Source organism: Pteronotus mesoamericanus, unplaced genomic scaffold (genome assembly GCF_021234165.1).
Source record: "Pteronotus mesoamericanus isolate MK-2021 breed Mesoamerican mustached bat unplaced genomic scaffold, CSHL_Meso_final contig_50, whole genome shotgun sequence".
Taxonomy (NCBI): domain Eukaryota; kingdom Metazoa; phylum Chordata; class Mammalia; order Chiroptera; family Mormoopidae; genus Pteronotus; species Pteronotus mesoamericanus.
The window spans coordinates 21,471,144-21,490,676 of NW_026555186.1; the positions used below are offsets into that span (position 1 = coordinate 21,471,144).

At 36.3% G+C, this 19,533-nt stretch overlaps 1 protein-coding gene and 1 pseudogene across 1 annotated transcript in view; one reads left to right on the plus strand and one right to left on the minus strand.

Annotated features, from left to right (window-relative positions):
* ADAMTS6 (ADAM metallopeptidase with thrombospondin type 1 motif 6) overlaps window positions 1-6,506 on the minus strand; it is a 226,177-nt gene extending 219,671 nt beyond the window's left edge. The window contains exons 1-2 of the mRNA XM_054578414.1: window positions 6,410-6,506; window positions 3,875-4,239 (exon numbers count right to left, since the gene is read on the minus strand). Coding sequence (XP_054434389.1) covers window positions 3,875-4,239; window positions 6,410-6,506 — 462 coding nt within the window. The remainder of the gene's footprint in view (window positions 1-3,874; window positions 4,240-6,409) is intronic.
* Window positions 6,507-10,943: 4,437 nt separating this feature from the next.
* LOC129074423 (type III endosome membrane protein TEMP-like) lies at window positions 10,944-11,254 on the plus strand (annotated as a pseudogene).
* The last annotated feature ends 8,279 nt before the right edge of the window (window positions 11,255-19,533 follow it).

Sequence of the window (19,533 nt, forward strand, 5' to 3'; positions counted from 1 at the left end):
CTCACTTTCCTACTAACCCAGTTTCAATGCCCGCTTCAATCCCCTTGCCCTTTTCTCCCTTCATGGAATTTATTTGGCTAAACTACGCCAGGTTAAATTTAATTTTGCTACCCTGGGCCTACATGCTTGCGGCCTCATTTAGCCAAAGGTAAACACATCAAGATGCCCAGTGCTCTCACTTAATGTCATTATCATCATCTCAGCTGTGCCTTTAATGCTTCATGGCAATTACACTATGTTTCTCTGGTTTATTTGGTATCTTGATCACCTATATAAATATTTCATACTTTCTCCTCTCCTCATAATCTCCTAACACCTCATTTTCCCATCTTCTCTTCCAGTAAACAACATGGCACAACCTCCGACAGACTCCTAAAACCACAAATACCTCACCTGCCTGAATCTCAAATCCTTAAAATCTATTTTATATCCTGCTATTATGGATGAGCTGTCTATTCTCCTAGTAAAAGATAATTATTCTGTTTATGCAGATGATCCACCCCTTCTCTACCTATCAAGAACATCACTCCAGAAATTTCCCTTCTCTATATATAATCACTCCTATCAATCATAACAAAATGTCCCATTCCCACGACTGCCTGCAGCAACTGATCATTTCTTACTTCAAAATTCCTTAAAGCACTGTCTACACAGTCTTTTCTCATATTCCTTCTTAAGCATTTTCCAATCAGGTCTTTGCTTCTTTTCCAAACCTCACCATGACTTCATCAAAAATACTTTTGTCAAAGTCACCAATAACCTCTTCATTGATAAATTCAATGATTAGTTTTCAGCCAACTCTTATTTGGACTTGGCAACATTTTCTCTTGAAATATTATTTGGCTTCCAGGAATTTTTCTGGTTTTCCCTGTTCTTTGCTCTTCTCCTCTCTATCTTTCTGACCTCCTTAACCCCTTGGAGTACCCAAAGGCTCGGCCCTTGGATCCCTTTTTTATCCTACCTATCTCCCCATCTGAGCAATCCCATGTAATCTCCTGACTCTGTCATCGATATATTGATGACTCCCAAATTTTTAAGTTCATAATTCACATCTCTTATGCACATCCAACATCCTACATAACATCTCAAATTTAACATATCCAGCTGAACTTATGGCATACCCCCAACCTACTCTCTACATTAAAAACTATTTTTTATAGAATAATTAAAAACAAAATTGGTTACCAGGGGCCTTTGAAAACTAGGATTTTTTTAAAACCTATATATTCATTAGATTAAAAATATTACATGATACAAAATAAGAATGAAGACAGGGGGTTACTAAGACTGGTGGTAAAAGTGTGATGAAGACCAGGATATTTACAGTCTCGAAGTATGTGTTCACAAATTCCCTATCTGTTGTCAAGGGGAAAATAGAAACTTCAGTGGACAAACATGGCAGAACTCACCTTAACCAAGGAATCAAAGTTAGTCAATATGAACCATGCGGTTTGGTTAGGAAGCAAAGTGAAAATGAGAGATGTTAATAAATAGAGGAAAGAGAAGAAAAGACACAAATTCTCAATGTGGATAAAGAAGAGTCGGGTGACACTTTGCTATCCACTTAAGTATAGAAAAGTTTCCACTTTCAACCTTATTGTCACGTTTGTCTTAAGGTCTTGTTTGCAAGATCTTTCACAATTTCATAGTCACTTATATTAATGACTTTCAAATCACATGCTCCCAGAATTAAATTCTTTTTTAAATTTCAGAACTGTGTTTCCCAAACCCCAACTAGACATCATTAACCTTTATTTCTTCAGACTCCTCACATCTACTGTATCAAGGCCACTCTCTTCATCTTCTTCTTCAATCCAGCAATACACTGGCATTCCCTTTCTCAACTAGTAAAACTCATAAACCTCCCTCATCCAAAAAAGAAAACTCTGCTATCTTCAATTACTTTCTCCCCTTCATCCCACACCCAGTTCAATTATATTTCAACTTCTTCAAATATTATTAAATATCTACTATGTACTATATGGTCTTACTCTCACCAAAATATGGTTCCAATTCATTTTATCTTCTCCATTGTTAGTGCCATAGATTTGAAAAAGCTGTCATTATGTCCTACATTTTCTATATAACTCATCTTTATATCTCTAATAACTCCTCTTCCCTCAAATTTTACAGGGGAATTAGTTTTTTTCTAAAACTAAAATTTGTTTCATTCTCTACCCTCTTAAAAATATCAATGGCATCTCTGACTAATGTCGCTCATTTGGTTAGACATGCTTCTGCATAATGAAGGGTCATGGGTTGGCTTCCCACTCAGGGCACATGCCTGGGTTACAGGTTCAGTTCCCGGTCTCCCTGGTTGGGGCATGTATGAGAGGCAACTGATTAATGTTTCTCTTCCTCTCTTTCTCCCTCCCTTCCCCCTTCTCTAAAAATAAATAAATAATACCTTTATTAAAAAGTTTTAAAACTATAAATGACATAATTAATGTTGATGCCAAACTTAAAGGGCTTGATCAATGAATAGAAATAGTATTTTTCTATTATATTTAACAGCAAGTGTCATTTTAACATATGAAAGGTTTTAAAACACATATTGATTTTTGAATACTTTATTTTTATTTTAAAAGTACATATGTTTTGTATATACAGTCTAACACTCCTTACAGAGAAAGAGGTCAGTAATAAATGTATTCAATGTGTCTATTTATAGGAATTAAACCCAAATCTTAAAATCTAAATAATAAGTTTGACTCATTAACAGTTATAGAAAATGGACAATCAGAGCAAATTCTTATATATACTTACAGTGAAAGTTTTCCTAAACTGTGGTTCTTGACACTCCTTTCAAATATAGGACTTATTTAAATCCAACTCTAATTATGTATTTTTTATATTGAAATAGAAATAAGGATGTGAATATGATAGAGTAAGGAAGAAAAAACAGTTACTGGAAATATGACTCAAGCATCAAAACGTTTAAGCTCTTTTATACAGATAGAGCTTTTTATAACAATTTTTAAAAATATATGTTTATTGATTTTAAAGAGAGAGAGAGAGAGAAAGAAAGGGAAAAAGGAAGAAAAACATTGATGTGAGAGAGAAACACCACACCCCAACGGGGGGATGAACCTGAACGGAGGTATGTGCCCTGATTGGGAATCGAACTGCCAAATTTTGGTGTATGGGACAACGCTCTAACTAACTGAGCCACACTAGCAAGGGCCATATAGAGCTTAATGGAACATATACATTAGCCGGAATAAGGTAAAAGCAGTAGAGGATGTGTGGGAATATACCTTGTTTTGCAACCTTAAACTAGAATGGATTCAAATGCCCAACCCTATTCTCATGAAATTTACCTTCTAAGTAAAATAAGATATATAATCAATCTTCAGATAAATGTAGGAAAATATTATTTCATAAAGAGATACTGGTATAAAAGATTGTGCTTCAAGAATTTATAACCATATGTAGGTCATACATAATTAAGCTATGTTGCCTACCAGAGAAAGATAGTATAGAAAGAAACCTAAAGAGGCAATCAGTGTCGTGGTTTCCTGAATTAATATACACACAAACATACACACATAACCTTACACTCTTTACCAATGACTGAGTTTTATTTATGCATAAAAGATATCTTACCTGAACAGAAAAACTTTAATCTAAAATTAAACCTGAGGTTTTATTCATTCTTCTATTGATAATATAGAGTTTAAAATATAGCTCTTACTTTGGAAACTCAATGCAAACATTATCAAAAAAGATTATCAAAAACAGAAAAATATTTAGACTGTTACCTTCCCTACTTAAACCACTTATGTGTATGTACATATACTTTTTAATCTGAGAAAAAACATTTACATTGCAAATTTTTCCCCATAATAAATTTAAAATAATCATGTGTACTTACCAACCCAATACAGTTGCTTAAAGCCACTTTAGTTGTGCTATGTTGATCTTGCAAGTATCCTGTGTAATGACAGTTGTCTAAAAAATCATGTTTCCACTGGGGTCCATCTTTCCCCCAATATTCTACGGTAAAATGTTTGGACACGAAATCTGTGTTGAGAGTCAAGTTTAGGTGAAAGTGCTTGCCATAGGCTGAAAGTTTAAAAAATAACTTAGATGCTGCCTGCTGTGGATCGATAGGGTCCATACTCCGTCTTCTCCTGTTGTGTTTATCATTTTTCACAGTAAAGCTGAGGAAAGCTCCATTTTGGTCAACCCTTATTGGAATAGTTAGCTGGTAGTGTTCTAGATGAGTCAGGAATTCCTCTTTGTAATCATAAAGCAGAGAATCCAGAAAAAAAAACACATGGAAGAAAAGAAAATTTAACAGAACAATGAAGTAGCAGAATAAACAACAACATCGGTTAAAACTATGTGCCATTATATATGAGTTATGGACAAAAAAATGTTATAATAAACAAAAATGAAAAAGTAAAAGTTTAAAACCTAAAGATGAATTAAGTTTCAACTATTTCATTCTTCAAAATAACATTCTTTTAATATTACTTTAAAGGACTATATTTCTTTTTTAAATTTAATTTTAAAAACATGAATTCTAAGAGCAAAATTCTACAGGAAATATCAATATTTTATATTGAAATTTAAAACAGTGAAAAACACACATGTAAAAGAGTAGAATTTAGCTCAGATAAAATGGTTGTGAAAGTTATCCAAAAAAGTTTATATAGAATCTCTACAGCCTTGAAGATATCTTTTAAAATAAATCATCAGTCAGTCACTTTGTGGAACAGTCTGACAATTCCTCCAAAGATTAAACATAGAACTACCATTTGACCCAACAATTCCACTGCAAGTATACATCCAAGAAAATGAAAGTACATATCCACAGAAAAACTAGTACATGAATGTTCTTAGCAGCATTATCCATAACAGTCAAAAGAAATAAAGAACCCAAATGTTCATCAAGTGATAAATAAATGAGTAAAATGTGGTATATTCACATAATTCTGCAATAAAAAGGAATATAGTACTGATACATGCTATGACATGAATGAACCTTCATGATAACTGCCTTCATAATCAAAGTTCATTATATAACATTATAAAAACATGCTGAGTAAAGAAAACAGCACAACAGGCCATATATTATATGATTCCATTTATATAGAAATATCTAGAATAGGCAAATCTCTAGAAACAGAAGTAGGGATTGCCTAGGGCTGGCGTTGTAGAACAGTTTAGAGGGAATTTGTGAGTGACAATTAATGGGTACAGGGTTTCTTTTCAGGATGGTGAAAATGTTCTAAAATTGATTGTGGTCATGGTTGTTCAACTCTAAATACACTATAAACCATTTGAATTATACACTTTAAATGGGTAAATTATGTGGTGTATCTATTGTATCTCAATAAAGATGTTAAAAAATCATCAGAATGACAAAAAATCATAGGACTATTAAATATATTTTCCTTATTTAGGTATACTAAATACTATCAATCTACCTTCTTAACCACATCTTCCTTTTAGCGAGGTTTACCAAAATACTAAGGAAACCAAATGTCTGCCTGATGCTTCACTCTCTATGCATGGAGACCACCCACAAATATAAACTCCTATGAAACCATGACCAAATGGGAGTAATTTGAATGATAGTGTGCATTTTACTGCTCATGAATAAGAGTTCATACCAAATGCTATGGCATTGTTGATCTACTTTTAGAGCCACATTTTGTGCATATGGATTTCTAGATATCAGTCTATAGTAGACTCGAAAATCTGGTTCATCAGCTCTCAAAAATGACCTGTTACTATACATTCATGGGAAGAAAATCCAAAAGGTATGCTTTCAATAATTCTGTAAGGATTGGGAAACAAAATGATGTGTGCTCCTGGTAACTTGCTGTTAAGATCTTTCCTCTGAGATAAAGTTCAATTCTCTGAATGAAATTAATAGGGATCTATCAGTTAGAATTTGAAAAGTTCAACTTCTTACAATTACAACACTTACATTTTTACCCAGGTCCTAGTCTAAAGACCAGAATTCTTAAGGATCAGAATTCTTAAATTAGGAAAAGTATTTTTTCACTAAGGGTCCATATGAGAAAAATCTTGTATCAGAATTTTTCTGGTTTCTTGCTCTTTTGTAGTATAAATCTTTGAATTCCTTTTGAACATAACATTACCTATCAACCCCATCAATGAATGAGCCTATTAAAGTTTAGGATCCAGAAGAAGAGGCCTGGGTCTAACATCTTCTGGAAAAGACAACTCTAAAATCCACTGGATATTAAATATTAGTAGAGCAAGTAAAACAGACTTTTAGGGCCCTGAACATTTATGAAATGAGCACTGAAGTGATAAAGCTCCTATCACTACATACCCCAAAGAAGATGGTCATCCAAACTAAATACTCAGAATCTTTTCTTGCCAGATTAATAGCAATATTTTTCATCAGTTTCAAAAGCAGGGCTCCTACCTTGTGAACTGTACGAGAGCCTGTGGTCACTATGAAATTCCGATGAAGCCATGATGAGGCTCAAAATCCAGGTCAACGTCTTCCACAGAATTTCCATAATTTAGCAAACTGGGTGATTTTTTGGAGGGCTACCTATGTGCTAGAGAGTCAATACCATAGCAAATTAGTTATTAGTTCACAGTTTAATAGGTACTTTTTTCCCAACACCCCATACTTTCTTCTATATCTGGATTCATTTTTTCAACCCAAAATTAAAAAATTAATGATGATAAAATTTTCATAGGCAAAGCATTAGGCTGACAGTAAAATTTTCATAAGCAAAGTATTAGTTACTGAAGTATGGCCATTTTTTTAACCTAGAAAAACAAAAAAAAAATTTAAGTTAACTGAGAAATATTTTGAATGGATAGATCTATATTGCTGAGTGCTTGCCAAAGGACATACACTACAAAATAACTTAAAATAGTTAAATTAGACCATTGTTGTTTTTTATAGTCTAAATAAAATTCCCAAGACTAAACACAGAGTTAGAAATCTAAATGTTTAGCAGGATAATGTCAGAGCTATTTAATAATCAAAGAAGAATCTAAAGAGCAATAAAAATTCTTAAGACAAACTTTGCACAATACAATATACAGATGATATATTGTATAAACGTATATTTGAAACCTATATAATTTTATTAACCAATGTCACTCCAATAAGTTTAATTAAAAAATAAATTTAAAAGACTTTGAAGATAACAATATATGGGTATACAGCGACTAACCCCCTTTTATTTTATATAAAAAGTAGGCTGACTTCACAAAGTTTATTTTATGAAAGTGTTAAACAATATATGACCCCATTTTTACGTGCTTTTTAGAACACTCAAATCCACAGACTGATTTGTTGCTTTAAGAGACACCTATCATTTTTTCTCATAGACTAGATCTACACACACACACAGTGACATTTAGCTGCTGTCTGAACACTCAGACAGTAACACAAATTAAACTTCTAAATAGTTGAACCATATTATCTGGAAGTCTTAGATGACTTATAAGGCAACATATATAATACAACTTCAAGTACCTATAATCTAACTGAAAGGAAAATAAATTCATTTTCTGAAAAGAAAATAATTTTTAAAAATTCATTTCAAGTATCCCAACAGATTTCATACCCTTTTCCATGTAATTTCCTTTCAACTAACAACTTCGCTCAGTCTGTGAATTCACATTTTATACAGAAAATTAACATACCTGGCTACCTGATTTCCCACACACAGTACTTTAGAAGAAAATAACAAAGGGACCAGAAACTATCTCACTAACATCACAAGAGCCAAAAAAGGAGAAGAAAACCTAAAAAGTAGTTTTAGAATTCCAAAGGAAAACAGTTAGAGGTAGAGGCAAACGGTCCTCACTTATATGGTTTAATAGTTCCAACTGTGCATATGACCATGCAATAGCTCAGTATCTGATACTCAAAATACTATACTATGCCTGAGTCAGGAATAAAAGGTTAAATTACTCTTGATAAGATAACTTGCTATAAAGATAGAAAAGTACACAAAAGATATGAGATTTTTATCTCATGTGTCTAATACATGGGATTATGGTAATAAATGCTTCCATGTTTGTTGGTTGAAAAAATAAAAGAGTAAATAAATGAATAAGTTAAAATCACTTTAGGCATTTAAAAGAATATTTGTAGTAATTGGAAAATTAACTTATGTGGAATACTTTATTCCCTATGGTGCTATAAATATCAGTTATTACAACATATAAAACAACTACAACAATTTAAAATTCTTTATGTCTGCTTCTACAAGTTATTAAACTGCTAAACCTTGGAAAAAATGAATTTATTAATCAACAAATATGGTCTTACTGTGCTTTCAAAATGAACAACATGGGATACAGGAAAGATTGACACAATCATTACTCATAATCTAAGTAACAAAGGAAAAATTCAAGGCAGACTGACATATGCCATAATGAAGTTATGAAAAGTGCTACAGATCAGATGAGGGAGATGAGTTCTGAATCAGAGAAAGAAGAATCAAGGAAAGTTTATCCAAAAAGTTGCATTTGAGATAGGCCTGAGAAGATGAATGGAATTTCACAAATCAAATTACTGGAGGCTATCATTACAAATTAAAAAAATAGATTCCAAAGAGTCTAAATGGTAAGAAAAAAATGGAAAATGGTATAGTGATAAGTTCCTATGGAGAACACTAATAGGTAATATCTAGAAAGGTAGTTGAAGGTCAAACCAAAAATAAAGAGAATTTTAAATGTATGTCACTTCTCTGAATATGCACAATAACCTTATGAAGTAGGCATTAGTGCCCTTATGTCAGGCAGACTCTAATAATCCCACCTCCAGGTATCCAGGCTGTTGTGTACTCCCCTTCTCTTGAATAATTATTTTTCTTGATTTTGTAGAGAGAGAGAAGAGGGGAGGGGGGAGAGAGAGAGAGAGAGAGAGAGAGAGAGAGAGACATCAATTTGTTGTTCCACTAACTGATGCCTGGATTGGTTGATTCTTGTATGTGCCCTGACCGGAGACAGAACCTACAACCTTGGCACACTAGGATGATGCTTTAACAAACTAAGCTACTGGGCCAGGTCTTCCCTTGAGTAATTTGCTCCTAACCAGTTAAAGACTTCAGTGTGGAGGGGATGTCACTTCCATGATTAAACTATAAAAGATTCTAACTTCCATCTTACTGGTAGACCCTCTCCCTTGTTGATTTTAATGGAGCAAGCAGCCATACGGAGGTTCACATGGTAAGGAGCTGAGAGCAGCTTTCTGAGAGCCACTGGCAGGGAAATGAGGCCCTCAATGCAATAGTCTGCAAGTAACTGAATCCTGCCCACTAATATGTAAGTTATGAAGCAGAACCCTTCCCAGCTGAGCCTTCTGTGGTGACCGCAGTCCTTTCCAACAGCTTCATGATGCTTCATGAGAGACCCTCAGCCATGCCCAGACTCCTGAACCACAGGAACTTCGAGATGGTAAGTGTGTGTAATTTTAAGTCACTAAGTTTATGAGTTTGTGCATTTGGTTGTTTGTGGGGTTTTTTGCAGCAATTGATAACGAATACAGCTGCCAATTTACAGATAATGAAGTTGAAGCTCACAGTGGTCATAGCCCATAGTTTAAAAAAAAAAAAAAAAAGCAGAGCTCAGAGTCATACACAAGGATACTTGAATCTAAAGTCTAAATTCTTTCTATTATATCGCACTTCAAGTTTAAAGCACTCTAACGAGTATCAAATAAAATTTTCATAAATGGTATAGGTTAATTAATGTGAATAGTTTTAAGCAACTTTATACACAATAAGTTTCGTTTCAAAATTACTTCAACAATGATTTATGCAAGACAGCAGGCACTATATATCCTTTCTCGGGCACAAATCCATGAAGAGATTTATTACCCATCCCTGTTACTGTTATTTAGTAACTGGAATGAAAATAACCCAGGTATCTTGATTTCCAGCCTCCTTACATACAATCTCAACTCCCTGTTATTTCATGAACAACTTTCACTCTTCATCGCTTTAATTTTTTCAGATCAATGGAATGTTTCCATAATAATGTCTCACAATAAGTGAGTCTCTCCTACACTTTAAAGTAATCTTCCTTTAAAGAGGAATATATAATTAATATATTTCAGTTAATTTTCTAGTAGTGGTAATAGATTTGTACTGAATTATTCATCCTTTTTTCTGTTATTTTCCTGGGCTCTGAAACTAATGACAAACTTATACAAACTAGTAACAAGAAATATAGTTTGCTGATCTTATTTCTTAGAGTTAACTCCTTTCCCCCTTGAGAAAGTGCCTGCTCTTCACATTTTTGTAACCTCCACTCTTACCATTACTAACACTGTCCTATAAACACTCAAGTAAGCCAGTAGCATTGAGAGAAAAAGTAATGTGTAACTCCTTGGCCAGGAGTAGACTAACATTTGATTTAAGGACTTGTAGTAAAAAGGGCATTGGTGCATGGCAGAAAGAGCTGGACCTTCGAGGTTAAACAAACCAGAGCTCCAGTACTGGTTCCACCACCAGCTACAAGCATCTGCCCCATGGCCACTCAATGCATTTGGCTTTCTTTCTCCTTTCTCACTCAAGCCCTCACTCTCCACTTTTTTTCAAGCCTCCAGTGCCAGTGGAGAAACGTAACAGTAAGTATATGAGTTGGCTCAAGCTCAACTAATATCAACAACAAACATATCTAACCACTTTCAGTCACCTCACAATAGAAATGGATAGGTTAGGGGGCTGGGAGGAGAAACTCACAAATCCCTGAGGGCTCTTGGGAGCAGGAAAGGAGCTACAAATCAGGGTGTTGTTTTTTAGCCTGGATACTCCTCTCAGGTATTCCTCTATTCAAGTACTCCACTTGAAGATAATCTCCATCCCTAGCTGGTCCTCCCACGGGACTCCATGTCCCAGGGCTGCCTCGCACCTGGGGAATCTCCCTGGAGCCAGGGCTCTTCTGGATGAGGCAGAGGATCGCAGGTGTCTTCCAGCCACTCCATGAGTGAGACAAACCAGACCGCTGTGGGGCCGTCAGAGCTCCCCACGGCACTGGCCATGTCTCCTGAACCAGGCACCAGGGTTGTGCTGGGGGCAGTGATCCTTTCTGTCCTTATTGCACTTGCTGCCAAATGCCACCACTGCTCCAAATACCACACCAGCTACCAGCACCACCTGCTGCCTGAGACAGGAAAGGGACCTGTCTGGTGGTTGAAGATGAAGATGATGATGGCTTCATTGAGGACAATTACATTCAGCCTGGGGCTGGCAGGCTGCGGACGCAAGGTATCAGGAATCACTTCAACCTCTGAGCCCTGATCTTTAGACACCCCTTGCCCTCATATGCCTGACAGCTTAAGCATTATGAATATTACATGGGAGCCACAAACCTCAGGGATGGAGGCGGCTAGGGTGTAAGGGCTGACCAGGGGTTGAGCAATCCTCCCGACATTAGCCACCAAAGTGACAATGACCCTCTGCTGCTCAATAACCTTCGAGAGCTCCCTGCTATTCTCAGGATAAGGCCTACCAAGGGCCTAACGACGGAATTAAGGCCTCTGGCAGGCTCTTGATTTCCTTTCTTGACTTAACTAATTACTATTATACACCAGGTGATAGCATTTAGCAGATGAAAATCAGCATGCCAAGTTTCTTACTGGAATTTTTTCCTATCAATAAAGTGGGTAATCTAAATAGTTGAAAGAAAAAATTTTTTAAATGAATGGGTTAACTTTTTTTTGAACCCTGCTGGAGAGCTTAATCTGCATATCATCAACAACTATGTAGAGGCAGTGACTTTTCCAGATATAGTTTCCAAAATTCAGACAACATTAAAATATTACATAATTGTCCAGAAATCATAATGCATTAACTCTTTACTTTATGTAGCATAAGCACTATTATCGAAAATCACAAAGGCTTTGAGTCCTGGATGGACTCCAAGTTATTTAAACGCTCTGGATCTGTTTCTTCATCTATAAAACTGTGATAATGGTATGTATGTACCTTACAAAGACTTGTTGAGAGATTAAATTAGATTACACATGATGGGAAGTGTCCCCACACTTCACTTTAATGGCTAAACAAATATTAGCCCCCCTCCTCCTTGTTATCTGACTCATCACTTTTCAAAGTCCTTCCTTCAAAAATAGTTTTATGTTTCTCCTTCCCTCAAAAATCTGGAATAGTTGGAAATGATGATAGAATCAATCAACTCCATTGCATTGTCTTTTAGAGCAAACAGTAAAGAATTTAAGTCATGGAAACTGGGTTTACAATACTTTAGGTTTGAAAACAAGGCTCAAAACTTTCCTTTTACTTTGACTTCATATACTTTTTCCCTAATACAAATGCACCAGCCAGTAAAGTTAAGGGATCATTTACCTGCTTCCACGGATCAAAGCTACACTAGCTAAACAGAAATAAGATCGGACAACTTGCACTGCAGTAATTCCCTCAGTAGTCTGCCCTGGTTGAAGGGTATTTAACTTGTCTTTTTCCTCTATCATCTTTACTTCCCACTCAAGTGATCTGGGAGTAGCCAAGGTAATAATTTCATCTCCTGAACTATTATTATGGAGCTAAAAGAATATGTATAACATCCTTCTCAACTTCTTTCATCCATCTTAACCCTGGTTATTTATTTTCTCTCAACAAATATTTATTGTCATACACTATATGCCAAGGACACCGCTAGGCTGTAAGTACAAAGGTTTCCAGATCATTTATAAAATTTGTAAGATTGGTTTCCAAGAAAAGGTATAATTAAACATTCTCAAAACTTATCTACCAAGAAAAGCAAATGAGCCAACATCAAAATAACGTTCTACAAAAATCAAGCCCTAAACTACATATTGTTCCAAACTGTTCTTTTCCAGATAGCAAGTTAGATATATATTATCAGCATTATAACTTCTCTCCTGAAAAACAAACACTTTTTTCTCTTGAGGTTAGTTCAAAATGTTGATAATCAACTCTGTCTTATCAACCTCTTGCAAGTCTTCTTCTGCTCTCCCCCCCAAAATGTTCTCTAGAATTTGCTATTAACTCTCTCAATATGTTAACTTTCTTTATTCTCTCACAAAAGTCACACACAGGATAAGATTTGGCATAGGGACCCATCCTAAACCACTAGTAGCTACTAGTGGTTGCTAAGGAAATGAAGAGGAAATGGTAAGAGTAGACAAGAGTAGGAATTAATCTCACACATATTGGCCCAGATACGAAAAGTATTAAAAATGTTTCAGGTCTTGAGGTTAGAGATTTTTTTTCCTTGAGAATTACAGAAATATTAATACCACAACATAGATTTAATTTGCTGTCATTTGTGGCAAATGAATGAATTTGATTTGTTTGAAATCAACTACTAGCTTCTACACGCTATGCTTTAAAAATCCAAAACACCAATGATCACATTTAAGCACTAAATTAATATAAACCAGAATTTCAGTTACCACTTTGGTGAAACACAGGAAAACAATTATTCCCAAAATTAATTTTCCCAATTTCCTTCCACTACACAACTTTTATTTTACATTTCTTTCCCTGCAATGAACTTTGAGAACTGTCATTCCCACATCTAAGTTTAGGCTAATCAACATCAGCTAATAAGAGAAAGAAAAACAAAAGAAAGAAAATTAGTCCAGGATATTTAAGCATAAAAGATTATGTTGAAAATCACACTCCAGTGTCTTTTTAAAAGTTCCAAGCAATGGTTGAGTTTCCCCTTTCCTCCCCTCCCTCCCCCAGTCCTGTACACCCTCATGCTCCCCCCATCCCACTTCTCCCAGACAGAGGGTAACAGTCTGAGCTGCCCTGGTTGAGTTGATCCTAAAGTTAACATTCAGCAGCCCATTTCCAGACAGCAGCGCTAAATCTATTTGGATAAAACGCGTGTGACCCAGACAGTTGGCATTTGGCCCAAACGCGTTGCACCGGCAGCTCAAATAAAAACAAGAGTAAGAAACTCACTCTCTTGTTCCCTCTCAGTGCGCTTTCTCACTCTCTCGCTCTCTTTTCTTCTAGTACAACAAGGAAAGAAATTACCAAAGACAGGAATTGTAGTACACATTATCAGAAGGCCACTTTCCAATAACCCCTCCAGCACTTACTCCACCCCCCCCCCAAATCCCTGAACTTTGATCCCATGTACTATATATACAGACATACCCCGATATTCAAGGCTCCGGAGGGTTATGAGTCTAGCACGTCCCAAGTGGCCAAAAGTAAATCAAAAACACACGCTTCCATCTCTTTGATTAGCCTATTAAGAGCTTAACATATCCTAGAGCATCGGGGCTACAACTAGCACATTAATTCTGCCATCTGAGCCCAGGCATAAACTATGCACTTGTCTGAATTCTTAAGACACTGACATGAAACCATAAAATGCAGAAGGTTTTTCTTTAAGAAAGCTGGAAATCAGTTTAAAATACACATCATTATTACTTTCCCGATTACTATTTGGTGATGAGTTAAAAGACCACAATAATTATAATCAAGTCATACTTCACAAAACATATCTACTCGTATAATAAACATATATTTTTGCATCATAATATACTTGCAAGACCCAGAGTTCTCCAACCCCCGACTAGTCTGGAGTTAAAAAGATTTCTATCTGTAAAATGAGTTCAGTCAAGCTCACTCATTGCCATTAAACACACACACACACAGAGAAAAAAAGTTTTCTACGTGTTATTCGGAAGACAAGCAAAGCACAAGTTTTAATTTTTTTTTTAAAAAAAAACGGTTTCATTGAATATTGTGAAGTCTTCCTTACCGTTTTCATCTTCAAATTCTGATAAAAAGTAAGTTTCAAACAATAGAGATTGCACTGGACGACTCACGTACTCCCTCCTAACCTTTTTTTTTTCCTGCCCCCCTTTGCAAAGCCACAGCAGTCAGTTAGTTATTCTGCAGCCAGAATAAAACCCTATAGTCTGGCTAACCCGGGCTTGAGAGAACGGACTTTCCGATTTGGCAGAAAAAGAGATGCCTTCAATACAACCAGGCTATCATCCTGAGATGCTGCCTTTGCAAACCCCCTTTTGCTCCCGCCCCCCCACCTCCAAAAAAAAAAAAAAAAGGAAAGGAAAAGAAAAAAAGAAAGGAAGGGAAAAAAAAAGACTTATTGGGGGTGGAAGTGGTGCCCTTTCTTCCTGGACAGCTTAGTGCCTTTGCTATGCAAATAACATGTGAAGAGCATCAAAAGGTATCAGGAGAAAAGAAGACAAGAGGAGCAGGAAGGGCAGCAAGTTTTGTTGAAGTAGCCCTAGATCTCACTACCGGCCCCCAGCCAACTTGAATTGCAGCAGAAAATTTGGCAGCCTTTCCTCGGAGGCAGAGCACTGACGTCAGTTCTGCAGATGTGCCGGGCGTCGGGTGCGCATGTGTCCTGGGTCGTCACGTGGAGGGGGAGGGGAGGTAGAGGTACAATCGGGGTAACCAACTACCAGCCATTCAGAAGGGCTTAGACAATGTCAACTTTTCCACCCTGTGAATGAGAGAAATTCTGGCCCTTCTAACCTCAATCCCCTATCCAACTCCGCCTCTTTTCCTCCTCCTCCTCTAACCTCTTTTAGAAATTCTAGCCTGGGTTGTGATTAGTTGTTTCTTGGAAAAAGGAAGGGGGAGGGAGAGGATGAATGACTTTAGGTAAACTAATGTCACTGTTAAGATCTTTGGTGTCCTTCTCCTTGTACTTTTTTTTTAAGCCCACACAACAAAAATATTAAAAGTTGCATATAAACAGAGTCTTTGAAGAAACTTATAGCAAGTTTACATCGGTGACAAATTTCAAGACTGGGTAGCTACATGTGCACAAAATGCCTGTTTTTTAAATACACCTCTACCAGTAAAATTGCCACCAAAAGGGAGAGTAGACTAAAGTAAACTAAGACCAGCACATTTTCCATCAGATTATTGACTTCAGGTTATGTGGGGCTTTAAAAGGGAAAAAAAAAAAAAAAAAAAGTGAGGGAGGAGGGAGCGGGGGAAGAGAGAGAAGCTTGCATTATTTCCAGATGAGGGTGAGACTGGATGGTGTTTTAAAGTGCAACCGGGGAAAGCTACAAGTGGAGTGTTTTGTTTTGTTTTTTTTAATTCAGTACATTGAATGAAACCTCAATGACTGCCCAAAAGAAAATAAATCCGAAGTCAGACCCCCAAAAAGGGTGGAGGGGACAGGAACCCTGCTGTGATCTCAAGATAAACAAACAAAACCTCAAAACTGGCTCTTCAAGCTTCCCTATCCCACCCTCCGCCCGCCCCCCCACCAAATCCCATACACACCAGAAGCCAGTTCATACTTTAAGAATAAAACACCACTACAACGTAGCACTTTCACTTTCATTTGCTGGGAGAAAGCCACTGGCATATAACTATGGGGGAAATGCCCAAATATGTTTTCCATGTCCTAAGTAAGCAAACAAAGTCTGGCACACCCATCGGAAACATGAAAAAAAAAAAAGTGAAAATAGCTCAGGACAAATGTTGTCTTTCAGCGGTGGAATCTGCTGCATCATTTATCTGTCTCTACCGTTGAATGTAGACTAGGAAGAGGTTTAAGAGTTTCCAAGGTTGGGGGGGTGGGGGCGGGGGAATTGACGCCTTGAAATTCTAGTCGGTAGTTAACGCCAAGTCAATTTCCGATGGCCAGAACCAGAAAAGGGAATTGGACCGGAGGGAAGGGGGTGGGGAGGAGGACCTTTCTGTAAACGGGCTCTTAAGTTTCAAGCTTCTGCTAACATTATTGCTCATTTGATTTTTTTTTTTTTTCTCCTACACCGGAGGTAGTAGGTGTAATTCTTCTGGTGAATACATGAAGAGTTGGCTAAAAGAAGGTATGAATCAGACTGAGAACGTCCAAGAATACAGTTATTTCCATTCTTTTTTGAGGGTTGAAAGGGGAAAGCATATGTCCACAGTCAGTAGTCCTCATCTTGATCTTAAATCAGTAGTATTCGGCTCAATTCCATTTAAAACGCAGAAACACAGAAATATGTCCTGTGGTTGCCATTCACAAGCTTAAATGAAGTCGATTCATATGGAAATAGACATACTTGCATTAACATACATAAGGTGGCTGATCTCCTAGTAATAATTCTGAACACCAAAAATAAGAGTGGGCACAGAGCTGTTTTTGCAGCAAACCATCCTTTAAATTGGGGTGAACATTGTCCTTCTTTTTCAAAAACTGGTGGTGGCTAAAAACAGTGAGCCCAGAAAATGAACATTAAAGTGTGAGTAGTAATCATCTACATCAGCAACCTGAAAAAGTTTTACCCTCAACTAAGGCAAACTGCCCTGGGAAGTAGCAACACTGTAAAGGAAAGAATTCCCTGGGAGAAGTGGACTTTGGCTAATTACTTATTCAAAGAGTGCCATCCTGCGTCTAAACAGAGTAATGAAAAATTTCCAAAAGATTCCTTTTTTTCCTCCAAATGACTGTGGAGTAAGAAAATAACAGACTCATAGACAGCAGGATGACAGGTAAGGGGAGGTTGGGAGGTTAGTGGGTGGAGGGACTGAGCAAAAAGGAAAAAGGACTCATGGGCATGGACAGCAGTGTGGTGATTAGGGGGGAGGGAGTGGGAGAGTAAATGGTAATAGAAAAAAATACAATAAAAAATTGTTTAAAAAATGTATGAGTAAGGGTGAAAAAACATTTGCATGAGAAATGGGTATGTGTGTGTGCATTTTAATTACATTACAGAAAATTCAAACACATACACATGTAGAGAACTCTAATATATCAATTTTTTCCCATTATCTCCTCCACCCTACTAGATTATTTTGAAACCCATCCCAGATTACTGTTCATTGCATCCATTAAATATTTAACTGTATTTCTAAAACAAAAGTGCCAAAAAAAAATCATTACTACACCATTTCTCTTAAAATAATAGTTCCTTAATTTCATCATAATCAGACTTCCTCAATTACAAATTTGGCTTAAAAATAAAAGCTCTTTTTTTGGAGTCAGGATCCACATAGTGCATTAGGCTGATCTCTTGTCTCTTTTTTAAAAACTTTTTATTGGAGTAGAATATGCACAGAGAAAAGTGCATGAATATAAAACTTAATGAAAGTGTTCAGTCCAATAAATTTTCACAAAGTGAACCTACCCATGTAACCATGAAACTCTTTTAATCTATTTTAATCTATCAGTTTCCCCTCACTTCCTTATCTTGCAATATAAATGCTGTATTAATATCTCACCGTCTTCATACTACACACAACATGGAAATGTTTTAGTGTAACACCCATGAATTATTTCTTAATTTAATTATAGGAAACAAATTTAAATTAAACCCTGAATGAATTACAGTTGCAGTAAAAATTCTTTAAAATTCTTTGACAACCAATCCTTTACTCTTTGAAAACTTTTTCTTACAGCTGTTCTTTTCTCTTTTTAATTAAGAAATGAAGACCGTGGGCGGAGTAAAGTTGGTAACAAAGCCCCTACTTACCTAAAAAGAAGAAAAGAAAAGCTGTGTGAGCAATCTTTAGAAACATAGTAAATCTACCTGAACAGGACCCTTTCAGGAAATCAAAGATGGAATAAATGGAAATTTGGCACAGGAAGAAATTTGTATGTATGTATATCTGTATGTATGCATGTATGTATTTCAGAGACCGAAAAACTGAAGCAACATCAGAAAAGTTTAAAGCCAATGAATTGGGACTGAAAAACTGTTAAAGGAAAAAAAAAAAAAGAAGGCCCTGACCAGTATGTCACAATTGGTTGGGGGTCATACGGCAAAGCTAAAGGTCACTGGTTTGATTACTGTCAGGGCACATGCCTGGGTTACTGGTTCAGTCCACTGTCGGGGCCCATATGAGAGGCAAACAATCGATGTTTCTCTCACACATCGATGTTTCTCTCCCTCTCTTTCTCCCTTTTTCCTCTATCTCTAAAAATAAATAAATAAAATCTTTTTTTATAAAAAGATGAGAAACTTTGAATTCTACATCCCAGACATTCAAACAAGCTTCAACACATTAAAACCAAATTCCATACACTTTCTACACATACATATTACTCTTTCAAGGAGACTGGATTTGAATTGGATACAGTGAAAATAAATGTTTTTTTTTAATCCTTTGAAGAATTATTTTAGGATTTTTTAACTAAGATGCAAAAGCTCAAGCATGGAGAAAAATTTCTAAAACCACTAAAAAGCAAAATATAAGCCAGAGATTAGGAGAAAAATGTGCGACACATGTAAGTGAACAATAATAATTACCTAAAATACTGAAAAAACTCTCACAAACCTATAAGGGTGTCAATATAAGAAACACACAAACCTACCTGTAGAAAATTTTTGAATTTGTTAGAGCCAAAATGATGACAGTTGCCAGGAAGCAAAATCTCAATGAATTGAGAAAATGCTCAGGAGAATGGGAGTTTTGCAGCTTATTTTATACCTTAGAATCAAAGGAGAAGACTTAAGGGGGTTACCTGAAATTCATTGGTCGTAGATTAGGGAGGTGGGAGAAAGCAAAGCGGGGAAACCTCTGTGATTGGACCAAAAGCAAAATGGAGAGATACATACTTCTTTTACACTGGCGGGCACAGGGTATGTAA